Source organism: Acanthopagrus latus, chromosome 17, assembly GCF_904848185.1.
Source record: "Acanthopagrus latus isolate v.2019 chromosome 17, fAcaLat1.1, whole genome shotgun sequence".
Taxonomy (NCBI): Eukaryota; Metazoa; Chordata; class Actinopteri; order Spariformes; family Sparidae; genus Acanthopagrus; species Acanthopagrus latus.
In genome coordinates, this window is record NC_051055.1 from 19,030,972 (window position 1) to 19,049,220 (window position 18,249).

An 18,249-nucleotide genomic window follows, 5' to 3' on the forward strand; every position below is an offset into this window, starting at 1 on the left:
AGATTTTCAGACCTTCCATTTGACAACAAAATTCTTAAACAGCCTGTTATGATTACAACCGACTAGAGAAATCATATTAAGGACCAAAGTGTCGATCTTTCCTTCTTCCCCCCGAGTTTAGAGACATAGTCAGCAAACTAAATGTTAGAAATCCAGTCAGGCTGGCAGCCTGGCACCAGTTCTGTCTGGTGCCAGGCTGCCAGCCTTCAGCCTGACTGTCAGACTTCAGTTTCCCAGGAGATTTTGTAACTGGCAGCAGACAAAATACAACAATAAAGGCAAAGTTTATAGGAAACTTGGACGCCGATGGTGTCATTGTTCTATAGCCGTTACATTTTGATATCAATATTTACTTACTGAAAAAACTTTCAAAGCTTCATCAAAGTATTTTATGAAGAACATACTCTCCTCATTCTTTGTACAGTACAGAAGGAATCAAGACTTATTTCTAATTTTTCTGGATTTACTCAGCTCCCACAGATGTATTCCTGAAAACACTACATTTAAATCTGCCAGCCTCAAAAGAAAGAAAGAAAACCAGTTTCTTTATTGTAAGGCTTTTGAGCGAAACTTCACTGCTCTTAATTTTGGCTTTGATGACGCATTTCCAAGCCATTTTCCTCCAACTTGGATAAAAGCTCTTTCCAGTAGACACACAGCAGATCGGCTCCTCTAAAAACTAATCTGAAGCTCTTCATCCCAGTGAGATCTTTTCATTTTTCCCTTCTCTCCACCTCTGTGTCACTCTCTACCTCCCACTGTCTGCTGTGAGCTGTGTTCGTCCGGTATTGTTCTGTTTTTTGTTTGTTTTTTTTAAAAAAAAACTGTCCTTGGCTGGGGAGGTCGGTGGATCAGGACCAAATAAATATTGTGTAAACAAGTTTGGAATCAGGCAGCGGTGCTCACATCTGCTTCAGACCACAACCGAGGGGAGTTCACAGCCCACACACACACACACACACACACATACACACACACATACACACAACATATACACGCACAGGCGGGATGTCTCTTGGGTGCACTTATCTCTGCTCCAAATTGGTAGAGCATGTCTGTTTTCAAGTGCTCAACTGTGATTAAACAGTTACGAGAAAACACAGCTATGTTTGTATCACTCAGAAATATCTTGGGAAGCAGCAGCAGCGGCAGCAGCGGTGGCGGCGGTGTTTCATCCACGCAAATATAAAAGAAATAACCATTTTCCACTTTGTTGCTGAACCGTTAGTGTTTGCATTGGCACAAAAGCGAACCCATAAGGCTTTGTACTTCCCCAACAAAGTGTCTCTGCTGCAGATGCTGCCAGCTCAGGCCTGTTTCCGACAATGAGTAGATCATTACTACTGATCAGTGTGACCTAGCACAATGGAGCATTCTTATGTTGGATTGTGCAACTAAGAAAGCGGCTCTGAGAGTTATTATAGCTTAGTCAGGGCCCATACTGGTGCATGTGTGTGTGTGTGTGTGTGTGTGTGTGTGTGTGTGTGTGTGTGTGTGTGTGTGTGTGTGTGTGTGTGTGTGAGGGGCAGTGGGAGTGTATGGTTTTTGCGTGTGAAAGAGAGAGAGAGAGAGAGACAGAGACAGAGAGAGACAGAGAGAGACAGAGAGTTGTGTAATCTGTCCATTTTGTGTCTCCTGTCTCCCCTCTCTCCCTCGCTCTCTCACCCCCCCGGCCCCCTGGCTGCCAGGCGTCACACCAGTTTATAATAAGGACCAAAAAAAAAAAAAGTTGTCGAGTGAGAGAGAGAGAGAGAGAGAGAGAGAGAGAGAGAGAGAGAGAGAGAGAAGGGAAAAAAACGGAACTCTTCCCACTCTCCAAAAAATCACGGGGAGTGACTGTGACAGGAGGAAGGGGACAGAGAGAGAGAGAGAGAGAGCGAGAGAGAGAGAGAGAGAGGGAGCTGAAGAAGCCTTCGCAGGACTTCATCACATTTCTTTCAGGACTGCGCGGATCGGAACGGACCACTAACCGATCACCAGGCTGGACTGATAATCGATAGCGGTGATTCAGTGCGAAGTGTCGGAGGAGCATGCGGCTCAGTTTAGTATTCAGGTAAAACTTTGACTCTCACAGCTGCAACCTGCTTCTCCTTCTCCTGCTTCTTCTTCTCCTTCTCCTTCTTCCAACTCAGCCTGCTTGTACACAACACCACATGTGGGGCATCCCCCCTCTGAGCGGGCATGTTCGTGTTCATGAATGTGGAGGAAAGTTTTTCAAAAAGTTTTTGATTGTTTTTTGGTGGCGAACTTTAAAATAATAATAATAAATTATTGGCTTTTACGCACGACGCCTTCCTCGTTGCGCACTGGGCTCCGTGCAGGATATATGATAGGAATTCACCCGAAGGCATCTGGGTTTAGGTTAGACTTGGTCTCTTTTCTCCTCAGGGCGGATTTTTTGTGAGATTTCCTCCCTGTTGCATATCTCTCCATACCTCCCCCCCTTCTCTCTCTCTCTCTCGCTCTCTCTCCGTGTCCCCGCGGAGTTTATTCTACAATGTGCCACTGTAGCGGCCAGGGAAACGTGGACCCGGGTAGGGGGTCGTTACTTCGGCCTGAGCGGCCCTGTTGTGTCGGACTGTGCGGGACCTTTGTCTGTGTTTTTCGGGGTAGTTATGTAGTCTGGTGTGGGGAAGCTTCCAGAGACCACGGCGGTGCACCACACTGGGAAGAAGGGACCAATTACTCTGACTACATGTGGCCTGCGGACTGGTGCTTGCGGTGATGGTTTTTGGGCTCTCGTGGCGAGCGCTGAAATGTCCATCTTTGCAAATCGTTTAGTATCATGTTCATAGTGTTTTCTTGGCAGATGGAGAGCTGGTATTACACTTGTTTCTGGTGCACTTGTCTCGGCGATCCTTAGCGTCAACCTGCGAGACAAAACAGCTGATATAAAGGGGCCCCCGTGTAGAGAAGAAACTCATATTAATGAGGAATTCATACACATTTAGAAATGGTTATTATTTTCTTAACTGAATAAACAAGCTGTTCTCGGAGGAAAATAAGGCCCCCAGAACACTGTTTGAAGCTAAAAATGTGGCAGGGTCCGCCACATAGAAACAAAGTTAAACAGTATGAAGCTGTGTCATCCTGTGTCTTTGTTTATTTAGTTTATCCAGTGATGAAAGAGAGAAAGTTTGTTTATTTAGTTTGTTTAAGCATAAAAAAGTCAGTCTTAAAATTTTTGCCCCAAACTACAGAGTGCAGCTTTAAGAACATAAGATTTTCTTGAAAAACAAGTAACTGGATCTATCACCTTAAAAGGGGAAACAAAAAAGTGCAGCATTATAAAGTTTAAATATAAGATTAAATCACTTTGTCAGATGCACTTGACATTCTGCTTCTTCCTAAAGTAGTTTAATGTCAAATTTAAGGACAGGAACCCAAAATTAAAGGAGACATTCAGCCCTGTCGCACACCACAAACCACGTCGTTTGAACATCAGACCTCAAATAAAAACTACCTCACTGTACAAGATGATTTTGGAAGTGGTGACTGATTGCGCCTGTGAGTGCGACGGTTGTGTGTGTGTGTGTGTGTCTGTGTGTGAAAACCACATCCTCAGGGTGTGTGTAGCCCCGGAGAGAGGCATGCAGAGGGAAAACACACTCACTGTTTAAACCCATTAGTTTGTTAGTGCCTGCCAAGATTCCCCAGATTGATTGAGATCTTTGCCTGTGAGCCCTGAAGGGGAAAAAAGAAACTTGTGTTCACGTCCCGCTTGAGCCCCCACGCCACCTGTAGTGGCAAAGAAAGTGGCATCACTGGGTTTGCCAAAAGTACAGTTAGGTCACTGGAACATTTGATAGGGTGTTCACTCAACACGTCTAACACATTTTGGGGGAAAGGTTCAGCGTTGAGGAGCTCTGGGCGGAGAATAATATAAGTCTCTGTGGGTTCACACAGCATGTACCACCTTAACGTTTAGGTCATGGAAGAATTATGTGCTTTACAAAAGACGCATTCAACCTGCTGATATTTAAACTCCTGTAGATCTGCCACTTCTCTCACCCTCTGTTCTCCCTCCGTCCAGGCTCTATGTGCTGTGGGGATTTGTGGTGGTCACGACCTCCGTGACCAAGGCCGCCAAGAGGAAGGTGAGTCATCAGCTCATTATGAGGGAGATTCACAGACGACAGCATCACTATAGAGGGGTGGAAGGGTGACGAAGATTGATCCGCAGTGCTCCACAATGTGTCTTAAAACAGACTTGACGGGCCCGGTGTTACAATTAAATGGTTGTTGGATGCTGCGAATGTTACTTCTGTGCAGTCTAAGAAATCACAAAGAGGGCGTTTTGTAACTAAAAAGTCGGTAATTCTGAAGGATAGTGTCTTGATTTGATTTAACTCAGTTGCCGAAGTTTCACACCAACATTTGAAGGAATCTTTTTATGTGTGACTGTTGACAGTGACAGCCTTGTTTTCAGCCTCGTGTCAATACATTTTTTAAGATGATCCAGTTAGGTGAGTTAGCCTGAAGGAGATATAATTGATATTTTTATACCATATAAAACAATGTCCTATGAGTTGTCCGTAATACAGAACCTCAAGATCACCTGGATCTGCTGCTTCCTTCGGCTTCAGCTCATTGTTTAGCAGTCTGTTCTGGTCGACTCTCACTGCTCACATAGGGACTTTTTTCAGCCACAGCAGGGAACATTTTTGTTTAGATAAAACCCCCTAAAAACCCTCTGTGCACTTGATTAGCAATTAGCTGGTGAACATAGTGAAGCATGTGGTCGCTAAAGGGCCAGATACATCCCTCAGGAGTCGGTGGAGACCAGTCACGGAGCTAAGAGAGAGTGAATATTGGACTTTTCCAGATGGCCGGATAGAATTGGCGTACGGTTGCTTGTTGGATGTTTTAAAGCAAGGGCGCTGCTTTATGTTGAAAGGTGGTGGAGACAGTTAGTCGATTTTTGGCAGTGTAATGGGGGGATCAGCGTCAGGTCTGAGTAGATGAATAAAGGTGGGAAAAAGTTGCACACTGGTGCATCAAAAGGGCAAAGTGTCACACAACACAAAATAACGTCGACCAACCAAATAACAATAATCTGTACTGTATGTGTCGCGTCCACAACTTCAATACTCAGGGCTTAAAAAGGTTCATTGTTACTCACTTAATAGAAATAAGTAGAGCTGTGAAGGTTGTTTCCCATCTAATCCACTGGGAACTCCTACAGAGTGGTAAAGTTCAGTGTATATTTGGCCGCGTCAGTATTGTCTTAAGACAAAAGTGTGAAGGTGTCCTTTAAAGGGGTCCGCAGCTGGACAGGACCCGCAGTATGAACCGTGTAATCAGGGGGGAGGGTGGGCTTCACAGCGGCGGCCCCGTCTGGTTCAGGCCTGGTCGTACAGTGTCGCCGGAGTTTACCCAGTAGCCGGAGAGGTCAGCGGTGGCTGCTGCAGGGTCACTGCACGGAGCTCATTAATGGTCCCAGTTATGTGGCAGCTGTGTGTTTGATGTCACTCATTACAACAGACCACACGTCCCGTCCAGAAACACACACACCCACGCACACACTCGGAGTCATTAGGGCCCGTCTGCTTCCCTTCCTCCCACCCTCCTGCCATTTTACCTCAGATAGAGACAGGAACTCCAGTATGCAGCTTACACCTGTCCTCTCCACAGCTTGTACAGTGTGTTTACTCGCACAGTTCTGCCCATGTACACACGTTTACACGCTCAAAAACAGAGAGAGAGAGAGGTGAAGTGGAGCGCGGATTCATGTTTTGGTTCTTTCTGAATGGAAACTTTTGTTCAGCTCTCATGTTTGCGGCGCAGCCAACCAGGCCAACGCGTCGGTTATGAAATGAGGGGGGAGACATTTATCGAGAGCCACAGACGAACACATCAAAGCTCGAGCTGGCACTCAAACATGTGTATACAAACACACACGTGCCCAGCCGGATCACATCAGATCTCGTTATTTCTGCAGCAATTTTTATATGACACCGACTTTGTTGAATTTCATCCATCTGCTCTTAAGCTGCTGGCAGGTGACCGAGTCTCCTCTAAGCTTGACTGAACTATGAGAGGTTCAGGATTTACATTTTGGCCTCAGAGGAAGGAAACTCACGAGACTGCAACTCATCAGTGGACTGTGAAAAAATAAGTCCTTCCAGAGACTTTTGATTTTGCAATGGCAATGTTTCTGCTTAGTTAAGTACTTCTCTAAAATGTTGCCAAAGCCTGCAGCGTTTACAATCAGTTGAACATCCAGTTAAAGGGGCACTACGTAGTTTCCAGAAAGAAGTGATCTTCATCTTTAGTGATTTACTTTCATGACTGAATACACAAACTGCCGCTAAAGGTTCAACACAATGTCATACCGCTTTACTTTACTTACCACTTTAATTTGGCGGACCCTGCCACCTTTATATCAGTGTCCTGGGGACCTGATATTACTCTGAGAGTTTGTTCACTTAAAAATACTGAAACTCTAGAAATAGATATTTCTGAGTGTGTTTTATTACCTCTTTAATATTGTTATTTATTTTCCAAAATGACAAAGTGCCCATTTAAAGTGCTTACTTAACCAGTCTTACTTTAATAAGCTTAAAATCATATTGAAAACTGGCACAATTTTCACAGCCTTTGCACAAAATCAACATGCCAGATTAGATCAGGAACATTTATTATTATAGAGCATAATTTTTCATGAAACCTTATTTTATTTAGTCTGTATTTTACAAAGAAAAGATAAAAGCATTGAGGTGCAGGTAGTGGCCTCACACAGATTTCTTGTACTGCTGAATGCTGAAAGGCGGTGTTGATGGACGGGTTACCTTCTGAACAGATGACCTTTTGTTAAAACTCTCTATATTCCTGTCACGGTGAAACGGGGGGTGATGAGGAAAAATGTACCACAGAGAGATTCAAGGTAATTACCACATCGGACAAAAGAGCTAAAAAATGTTGTTGATTAGTTGATTGATACCATTTTTAATCAAACATTTGAGCTGTTTTCTGGCTTTCTTACTTTTGTACGCTGGTAAACTAAGAAGGTTTTAGGTTTTAGACTTCTGGTTGGACAAAACAAGAAATATAGGCAACAATTTTGACAAAACGGTGTAAAAATGCCAAAGATCAAGTTTCTCAAATGAGAAACTGCATTTCTGTCTTACATGTCATTGTGGACTCCAGGAAGTTGTTGTTTGACTAAAAAGATTATTGGTAAATAAAGAATAATAAGAAAAAATGGTGGTAATGAAAATGATCATTAGTTTTCAGCACTAACAAAAACAACATATTATCAATCTTTTTCTGATAAATCATAGCCTTCAACGATATAAAGTTGTTATATGTAATCAAGTGTCTCTACTTGTTTGTGTGTGTCAGGTGGCAGGCCGACGGTCCAGACAGGCGTTTGAGGCGGAGCCTGTGGAGGGGGTGTGGTCTGTTTGGGGGGAGTGGTCTGAGTGCTCTCAGACCTGCGGCTCGGGTGTCTCACAGAGGAGCAGGAAGTGTATACCTCCTCCGCCCCCTCACACCCCTCCACTCTCCCACTCTCCACCTAACTGGGCAGGTTATTTACCCGGGGGCATCGGAGGTCCTGTAATCTCACCTGTGCGGCCCTACTACCCTCCCCGTTACCCCGGGCAACACTCACCTTATCACTCCCCTTCCATCCCCACCAATCACAACCCGGGATTGTCGCTGTATCGAAATACCAATGCTGCTGGAGGAGGAGGAGTAGGGGGAGGAGCTGCTCCTGTACCGGGACAGGCCAATCCATCAGCTCCTTTCTACCAGCCGGAATTCCCCCCAACCAATCAAGACCACGTATCTGTTTTTCGATCTCCCTACCACGCTCCTTCACACAGCTACAACCAGCCATCACGGATCATCAGGAGGCCGACCAATCCTGGAGCAGTAAGGCCTGGAGGAGGTGGGAATAGAAGGTCGGTCTCGCCCAGTCGGGACGGCGTGCCTGCGAGGAGGTGAGTGTGCCTGGATAATTAGGGAGCAAGCTAACCAATTAGAGGCTAGTTGTCATAGAATTATCAGTACCTTCACATACACCAATCACACAGGTGAAGTGAGTAACAGTGATTGTTTCGTCACAATACATTTCTCTGCTGGGAAAGCCTTGAGTCTACGTGACACGCATCACCTACAAAAACATTGTTGGAGACCACGTTCACCCTCTAATGTTGAAGAATGGCCCGGAGAACGTCACAAAGAGCTCAAGGCGTTGACCTAGCCTTCAGTTTCCCCAGATCCCAATCAGATTGAACATCCTTGCGACATGCTGGAACAAGTCAGATCCAGGGAGGCTCCACCTCACAACCCACAGGACTTAAAGGATCTGCTGCCAACACCCTGACACCAGAGACCACGGGACACCCGCAGAGGTCCTGTGTCCTTTCTTTGATGGGTCAAGAGCTAAGTCTGATCCAAAATGGTGCATCCATGGATTGGACTTATTCCCAGACGGCCCCGGACTGCTCGATCAGATTTGGATCCGGGGCATTTAGAAGTCAAGTCAACACTTTGAGCTATTTGTGACCAACTTTGGCTCATTCCTGAGCAGTTTTTTTTCTTCTTTTTTAGGTGCACCTGGGCATATTGTCCTGAGAATGCTGTTGCCGTGTGTTTGGGTGGGTTATGTTTGTCAAGTGGGATCAATCAGCATACAGTTTACCAGCAGAACATTTGATAACAATAAGAGGATCAATGTTATTCCCTTCACCCGTCAGTGCTTTTAACATTGTGACTTGTCTGTTTATGCTGTTAATGCCATGTACCTGAAACAAGTCTACTCATTAGCAGCTCATGATATACAAATTAAATTAAATGAAGGAGATCTTTATTGGACAATTCATTCAACTTTTTGAGGAATTAGTGGCATGCCATAATTTTCAATGATGTCGAGATTACAGTTTAAGCATATTAAATAAACACAAACTATAATCAAACTATAGTTATAAGTTTCTAAGTATTATTTAAGTTTGATGTTGAGTGTGTGGAACTTTTCCCAGGTGTATTGGCCAATTTATCATCATCATATGTTTTTAACTCAAAACTATTAGAACTGGTGTGAAAGTCGTTTTCTGTCAAGTTCTAAAACCCAAATTTGTCAACATTTTCTTGTAGATAAAAATGTTTCCATACGTCAGAGGTCAGAGATACGACACAGAAACACTGAGTCAATCAATTTTCAGTTAACGTAAGCTTCTACATATGCTTTGCTCAGCACCCCGGCTCCCCAGGAAAATGACTCCAGCACACAGGAAGTGAGTTTTGCCTCGCTGGCAGTAGCAACGGCGGCTTGTTTAGAACAAACAGAAGAACTCAATTGTTAGGTTGAGCAGCAAAAGCCACCAGACAAAGAGAAGATTTGTACCTCATCACAGGGAACACGGTTAAAAGTCACCGGTGTCTCATCGGCAATCGCGTCACCAAAATAAAACGCTGATCCCCTCCGAGCACCATTTGATATACGAGCTTATGACTCATCCAGGTGCCATAAGTTAGAGTGCTGACATTGTTTAGGCATTACTGAGGGTTTGTTATGATGTTTTGAGCACTGGAAGTTGGAGTTATGCCCATCTGTGGCCCTGGTATCTGCTGTGTAATTACATCATTATCTCTGGTTCTTCTCAAACACACAGGCACTGCATTACTACGTTCCCTGACTGCAGCCTGCTGGCTCCACGTCGGTTATTATTATGTTGAACAGCAACATGAGCTGCATCTGACATGTACCATCTCCCCGTTCTCTTTATCTTTGTCACCGCCTCTGGCTCTTTCTGTGCATCTGTTAATCTTCTTCCGTTTTTATGTCTCATTCACTTCGACTCGCAGGTCTTCCAGCATCCGTCCCGGTCAGTTCGGGTACGGCAGGGTACCGTTCTCTCTGCCTCTGCATCGTCCCAACCGGCAGGCCCGCCACACTGCCAACGGAACTGACGCTGCAACACCGCCCCCCGGGGAAAACGACCCCGAGACCAACAGGAAAGAGGAAGAAAAGACAGGGAGCGAAACAGAAGACAGCGAGGCGGCGAGGAGCGAGGATGAGGAGATCACAGACGCACCTGCTGCCGAGGAGTCGCCCGCGACGACCACCACAACTGGAAGCCCGCCACACCACCGCCACTTCGACAGACCAAATATAGATCACGCGAGAGCAAGAGTGCCGCCTCCTCACACCTTCTCGCGCTCCTCGTCGCCCTCCCACTTGCCCAGCCGCCATCGATTTGACTGGCACTCCGTCACCGCGCCGCCTCCTCCAGTCCCTCCTCTCTCCCGCTCAAACTCCCCTGCCGCCGCCTCACCTTTCTCCACTTCTCTGCACCGCCCCAGCCCCGTGCACAGAGACAGAGAGCTTCACCCAGGCTTCAGCCCCCAGGTCCCACAAACCGGCAACGTCTACCCACTCCAGCACCCCCACATCCCACACATGGGGGTGGAGTTGGGCAGGGCTGGAGGGCGAGGCGCTCCTCAGGTGTACAGATGCCCTGGGCCGGAGAAAGAGTACCGCAGGTGCTTCTCACAGGTAAGATTTCCGGAAAGAAATATTCCTCTTTATTAACCACCTTCGCGCCCTTTTGATAATATCAGTAACCCACATTCACACCAGCTGCTTCGCTCAGCCTGAAGTCATGCTTGATTTATATTCATGCCATGTGCTGAGGGGAGCAGTTAGATGAGGAGCTGAAGGTCAGCAGAGTGTATTTGATAGGTAGATCGCTCCCCAGCTCCAACACTGGCTGGTTGTCCATGAGCGCTCGGATGGAAAACTGACAGCGAGCGCCTCCGCTGCTCCGAGCCGTGTGTGTATTCTGGGTCACCACCAGAATACACACCTCTGCTTGTGAAGCCACACACGCTCATGTGTCTGCAATCAGTATCTGTGCAACTGATTGCACGTATGTGAGAGTGTGAAAGGAGGGGGAGTGTTTGTATGTGTAAATGTGTGTGTCCGTATCGATTTGACGGCCTGTCTGGCTCGAGGCCTGCGGTGTTGATTGGGGTTGCGACCTGCTCCATACCTCTCAGTGCAGCACAGTGAGCACATTATCGGTAGCAAAGTGCGCGATGTGCTGCCAAGAAGAGCAGCTGGAGACACAGTCGTGTCAGACGGTCCTGCTCATCCTCGACACACAGGTGAGAAACCGAGGGCGACCTCGCAGTAACTCAGGTTTCACTGAGACAGGAATGCCACGCTTGATTTCACTCAATGTAATGTGAAACTGAGAGTGGATATCATGGAAAGAGAAGGAAAACACTGGATCCACAAGGTCGTTTAATCAATGTATTGATAATGTGCTGTATGCTGAAATAGTTTAAAGCGCAAAAATGTGGACATTTTCAGGCTGCACCTGTCCTGGCGAACGCGTGACATTTCACATATGTCAAAATCAAAGTCAGATCCACTTGGCTAGCTTGCGCATTTATCTGCTTTTTCCAGTCGCTGCTTCAAATTAACAGCAGGCTCTCACACAATCCTCCACGATCGCTGCCATTTTTCAAACAATCAATCATTTTTCTGCCCCGGAGAGAGTGACAACACGTGGAGAGTCACAGGTTCCAGCTTGATCGTATTTCGCAATCATAAACATTTGACAGCTGCATTTGCTTTCTTCGTTAATTAAGTGTGAACTGAAACTTTATTTATTCAGGCCTTTTGTACAAACTAAATGATTTGTGGATGTTGTGAACAATAACGGTAAGGGATGAGGACTGAACCCTCTCTGTTGGTATCCTGTGAGGTCAGCAGCACAGGATGATTTAGTGTCACAGTTGTCCTATCCAACGCGTTCGTGATTTGCAATATTTCAAACTGCACTTAAACATACTGAAATCTCTTAAACCTTAGATTTAGTATGGAAACAAATATTTCATCACATCCCAGATGGGACACACGTCTGAATGAAGGATAAACAAATGGAGGTAACCTCATCTCCCTGTCGTGTTTTAATTTGGTAGTAGAAGCCTTCACACACATCCAAGCCAACATATTTTTGCAGGGGATACGTTGTGCAGTGTCTTCAGCCACGGTGACAGGACTAGATAATTCAAAACAAATCAAGAAACCGATACGGGACTGTATGTCAGTGAACTAGGTGGCTTTTTGAAAGAATTCATGTGAGGTTATTTCAATTCACGATTATCCCTACCATGAAAATTCGCTATGATCAACTGTGCAAAGCCTGATCGCCTTCGATCACAAGTTGAGATATTGGAACCATTAGTAGGGTTGGAGGGGCCCTGCCAGACTATCTCAAGTGGCGATCAGGCGCATAAGGAGCAAACTAAAAACTCATGTTGGTAATTCTATCTGAACATTTCAACAATTCCAAAACCTGGAAACAGGAATAAAAAAAACTAAAAAAACAACACGACCTGACATCTGTTTCGGGCTCTTCGTGGTGCTGTGGCAGCTTTGAGAAAGTCTCATCGCTGCTTGAGTTTCATTAAAAAAAAAATCGACAATCCATGTGAACGTGACGGACCGAGGGTCGGACGAGTAAAGGAAGCTGATCCATCGCCCCCTGCTAATATTTGATCACAGGGACAGAAATACTTGACCGAGCGACATGTGAGCGGGTTATTTATGCCAGCAGACCACTTGCAGCAGGTCTGCTCTTTAAGTGGCAGCGTACGGTGAGATGATACACTTAAGTGAACAACTAACGCACGCACACCCATGTTATTTCCACAACTGGCTCTCACAGAAGTGGAAGTAGACACTTGAATTAGGGGCCAGGTTGGCACTCTCGGGCACTTGACTTTTCCCTTCTTAATTTGGCAGCCCCTCTCGTCCTCTTTCATCCCCCTCTTTCTTTCTCTCTGTCTCCGCCCGGCTCTGTGTGATAGTCCCCATGTTAAAACAGATTTAGTAGCTGGCAGAATACTCCCTTTGTGTGTGCCAGCAGCGCTAATAGCAGTCCTGTGATGGCTGAGCCTGCCTGACTCATTGGGTTACATATTTACCCAACATTAGCCCTCTGCTTTAGCCTTGTTTGCTCCTGCAGTGGATCGTCTTTGCAGATTTTTTACGTCTTTTCATTGCTAAAAAAAAAAAATAGGTTAAAGAGCTGACGAATGGTGGACCTTGCCCAAACTCGTATGCGCTGTATATAAGTGTGTGTGATTGAGAGAGTGAGCCAGACTGAGTGTGACACATCTATTATCTATTACGTGTGTTTGTCATAACACACTGTGCCTGAGGCCCATTGCAAGTGTGTGTGTGTTTTTTTTTACTGTTGTGTAGAAGCAAGTGGGGAACCAGGAGAGGGACGGAGGAAATGAGGAGGGCAAAAGGGGAAGTGTGTGTGTGTGTGTGTGTGTGTGTGTGTGTGTGTGTGTGTGTGTGTGTGTGTGTGTGTGTGTGTGTGTGCGTGCGTGTGTGTGTGTGTGTGTGTGTAAAGAGGGTAAAGGAAGTGACGTGGTTAAGTAGTAGTGAAAGAGAGTACTGTTTTTAGAAAATCTGCACACAGTAGTGGGAGGGTGAGCTAAAGGGCAAAGGGAGAGAAAAGGTGGAGAGGGAGGGAAAGAAGAAATGGAGATGAAGGGACGTACTAGCAGGGGAAGAGCGAAGAAGCGGCAGATGGGAGCAGGACGGAGAGAGAAAGATTCTGCAGGAAGGCGAGAGGAAGTTTGTGCCAGAGGAGGAGAGAGATTCATGGAAAAGTGTTTGTGTGAGAGAGAGCGAGAGAGAGCAAAGCTGTATATATGTGTGAGAGTGTGTGTGTGTGCGTGCATGTGTGAGCGCAGAGTGTAACAAGAGGAGAAGTTATTCTGTCAGAGGGAGAGGGGGGGAAAGGTGGAATTTGAGAAGAAGCTGTCTGAGACAAACCAGCTTGAAGCAGACATTTCAAAGAAAGGCTCTCTCCTCTTTCCGTCCTCTCCTTCCTCGAGTCTTTCAACCCAAAATTTTCGACGACTTTCTCACCTCACCTTCTTCTTATGTTCTCCTAGTCAAAGTTAATGTTTACAGGGAGACACTAACAGCACATGCCTCCACAACATCAGCAAGTGAGTCAAGATCAGGAGCAGCAGACTTTGGGATGCATGTAGACAAAGACCTGCTCCTCTTAGTGTTCAAAATCCTCAGTTTGCCCCGCTGTCTCTCCCTTTTTTATAGTCTAAGTCCGAGTAATCTCACTGAAAATTGTCCTTATTAGGTTACCTTACAAGTCCGACCACCACAGGCTGCGGCTACCCATTAAGCATAATCTGCTCACACAGCTTGACAGAACAGGTTTTACCTCAAAATAGGAGGAAACGGTTCGCAGTGTGACACGATTAATAGTTTTTTTTTTAGATTTTTTTTTAGTTGTTTCGTGTCCCAGACCGGATAATCAGAATTTGAAGACAGCGCAGCTCCGATACTGTCTTTCCTCACTGCTCAGTGTTAAACTCTGTGTGCGTGCATGAGAGCAGGCGGGCGGCCTCGCTCCGTCTCCTTGCTGCTGCTGCCACCGCCGTGTTTGCAGTGAAAACAAAAGGAGGCAGAAGCCACTTTGAATCACTTTTTAATGTCCAGCTGTCAAAATACAAAAGAGAAAATCTGAGAAATGTTTTATTCATCTGAGTCGTCTTCAGTTATTGCAGCTTGCTCACAGACTTTTTTTCGTCCCTGGCTTCGCCTCAGAGGGTACACACTGTCTATACACACACAATCTATGGCTGCAACTGATGATTATTTCCATTCATTGATTCATCTGCCAATTGCTGTTTTGATTTAAAGAAGTAAAGCCAAAAAAATGACCTCTTAAGATATCTTCATGTTCCGCCGAACCAACATTTGAAAGTGCCAAAAATATTCTGTATTCAGATTCATTCATAAAAGAAAAGGAGGAGAGGCTGCAAACAGAGATTGACCCAAACTCATTTTTCACTCATTTGGCTGAAATGATCAATTATCAAAAATACCATTACTCCTCTGTATCTTTAGTTGTTTGCTGCTATGTTAATGTTCAGGAGATTTATTTAAACTTTCAGTTTGGTCGGCGGACGACAACCCACCTCATGGTTGTTTTCTAAATGAACATTCTGTCTATAAATGCAGGTTGTAACATACATTTGAAGAACCTTTGACTTCATCACTCAGACTCAACACCTCTTACACCAAACCTGCACTCTTGTACAAGACATCACAACACACAAAAAGAAAACACGAGAGCACATTGCGTTAAAAGACACGAAAATCATCGCGCCGCTGAGGCGCACCGGTGTGTCTCCAGGCTGCTGCGTCGATCGAGAGCCTGATGACCTAATCACAGTCTGTCACTGAACAGGCCCTGTTAAACAGGAAATATATTATTATGACTATCAGCACGGAGCAACACTCCTCGGCTGGAATGACTGTGTGCAGACCCCGACACGCTTAATGTTGTTCTTATGAAGCGACAAACAGGCCCAGATGTGTGGGTTTATGGGAGTCACGCACACACACACACACACACACACACACACACACACACACAGACACACACAGCACATTGACTCATTCAGGCTGATCTGCACTTTGTTTGCTTTAGTTCTTTAACGAGCACCTGCCTCTCTACAAAAACCAGGTACGTCGTCTGCTTGTTAAAGTGTTTATACAGTATCAGCTCCTGTGAGTTTCACTCAAGGTCCCTCCCTCTTGTCGCTTTTCATCGTTCCCTGCCTTTTCTCCGTCTCACTTTCCAAACGTCTTCCATTTTGTGCTCTGTTTTTTAATTCGACACTGTGAGAAATATGGTTATTTGCTTTCCTTAGTTCTTTAGTTCATGTCTGTACGGTGAATATGAAGCTACAGCCAGCTGCCGGTTGGCTCGGCTCAGCACAGTGGCCAGGTAAAGCGCTGGGAGACAGCCTGGCTCCACATGAACGACACCAAATCCACCAGGAGCACCTCCGAAGCTCACTAATTGACACCCTATATCTTGTTTGTTTAATCTGTGCAAAAACTTCAGTGTAAAAACAGTGACAACAAATCTCCAGGAAATGGTCATAAATGTCTGTAAAACACTGAAACCACAATACTTCATTTTTATACTTTGGCTGAATCCAAATGTCTGAATTTCAACCCGTTTGCAGCCCTGTGAACTTTGCGGGCGTGTACGTGGGAAGTCTGAGTGCTGAGAGCCGTCCAAACCCATAATTCATTTAGTCCACAGGGGGCCTCGAGCGGATATTATTAATATTCAACCATGTCACGGTACGGGAATATGTAGAAGTATTGGCTGCAGATGTAATCAAATGCATTTTATTATTGAAGTCTTTCAGTCTGTCTAACAAGCCGGGCTGTCTCACACCCTCGCAGACTTGATGTGAGGACAGTGAACAGTCAGTCCACAGGTCCTTGTTGGTTGTTGTTGTTTCTGTTTAGTTTTCAATTCCCTAAATGCTGGGCTGCTATATTGCTTGAAAATATAGAAATTTCAAATACATTTGCTCAAAAGATTTGATCCTTGAAACAACCTAAAGGGCAACGTCCAGTGAGCTGTCTGAAACCATAAAGACAAATAAGACAGATCCAAAACATGTGCAGCCACATGATCTCGCTCACAGTTTCTGCAGCAATGATTCGATTTACACTGTCCAAATTTTGTGTGCAGGGATTTTAAAATGTTTTCCAATTTTACGTCCAGTTTCAGAAGGTTCCAGACAGAAAAAGCTCTTCCACACAATTCAGTGCAATACTGAGAAAATCAGGAGCAGAGCTGTTAACACTTCCCGCCTCTCTTTGTGTGTCATTATGAAAATATGTGTACATGAAGAGTTATCGCTGTGCATGAAAGCGGTCTGGTTTGCAGATACAAGATGTGGGTTTGTGGAAAGTGAAACATGGAAGGATTGTCATTTTCAGCCCAGTTCTGGTTTTCATTTATTGATCTTGTGGTTCCAGTGTTTGTCTACTGTTTTCTTCTCTTTTCTTTTACTGTTTTGAGGCTCAAAGTCAAACCGCTTCTGAGAACAACAGCGATATTTCTCGCCATCCGTCTCGCACAGCACGGGGCCTCCTCCCTCTCAGTCTCGGCCCGCCGTTGATAGATGAGCAGCGTTTCCTCTGGAGGACTCCTGACCCCCTCAGGGTCAAGGCCTAGAGCTGGGTGGTGCCCTGCAAAGCGTCGACACACGTCCTCGGTCACAAGATTAGCCCGAGAATGTTAATCGCGGAGGACCAAGACATACATGAGCGTACACACACACACACATATTAACACATGTCATGGATTCGTGTGCATGATTACAGTGATTAGTGCTGCCGTGTGGAGTGTGTTGATTTATGGCTGCGGGGCCGGCGGTCAGTCGCTTTGTCTGTGCAGTGTTGCAGTAATGCCTGAGGAATGACCGGCCAGCCTTAACCTGTATGTGTTATTGGAGCGATAACGTCCAGCTGTGCAGGCACAGACTTGAATGGAGAATGACTGGATGACGTGTCACCTGTGAGCCGTCCCCACGGAAACACACATGTGGTGAAAGGTTCCCGCTTTCCTCAAAAACTCATTAGTCTTGTCTGGCTCGGCCAGAGTGTTTGTGTTTCACGTATGTGTTATGTGTGGCCGGGACCTTGGCTTGTGTGTGTTTATATGCCTGTGGTATTTTCGTGTGTGTGTGTGTGTGTGTGTGTGTGTGTGTGTGTGTGTGTGTGTGTGTGTGTGTGTGTGCATACAGAACAAAGCTTTCAGGCCTCCGGCGTTAACCCCCCCTTCCTCCTTCACATGCTCCTATATATTGCACACAGGCCTCCTCCCTCCTCCCTCCTCCCTGCTAGTTAAACACATCTATAACTTTCGCAGCTCCCGTACAAAAACACTTGACCGCCTCTCTTTCACTTCTCTTTCACCTGCCTCTCTGCTGCTATCCATCTTTCACTCTTTCAACCTGTCAGTCCGCCGCACAGAAGCTGCCAGTTCTTGTATCTTTCACCTCAGACTTCTTTTAATGTTTACACGGCGATCAGCGAGCCTTTCAGCAGCTTTAAGTTGTTCTTTTACGACGACTTTGGTTGTATTTCTTTGGCTCTTTCCTAGTTTTAGCTGTCGTTCTTATTACCGATCACATCATCAAATAAAAATCCTGAAATCTGCCAAGCAGTCAGACATTCGTGCAGATTTAAAGCAAACCCTCGGGGAAACCAAACTTCCCTGGTAGAGAAAACAAAGACAAATGGTGAAATGGTTTCCCCAACTGTCGATTGTAAACATCTCTCACAGACAAACTTCTTGATTCAATTAAGACCAGATTTCCTGTTCGATGAGGGATTATTATTATTATTACCAATTAATGCTTTGTTTACGC

The 18,249-nt window shown here is 45.5% G+C and overlaps 1 protein-coding gene across 1 annotated transcript in view; it reads left to right on the forward strand.

Annotated features, from left to right (window-relative positions):
- Positions 1–1,816: 1,816 nt before the first annotated feature.
- adamtsl4 (ADAMTS-like 4) overlaps positions 1,817–18,249 on the forward strand; it is a 38,491-nt gene continuing 22,058 nt past the window's right edge. The window contains exons 1-4 of the mRNA XM_037075662.1: positions 1,817–2,053; positions 4,034–4,097; positions 7,345–7,946; positions 9,814–10,504. Coding sequence (XP_036931557.1) covers positions 2,031–2,053; positions 4,034–4,097; positions 7,345–7,946; positions 9,814–10,504 — 1,380 coding nt within the window. The 5' untranslated portion in view covers positions 1,817–2,030. The remainder of the gene's footprint in view (positions 2,054–4,033; positions 4,098–7,344; positions 7,947–9,813; positions 10,505–18,249) is intronic.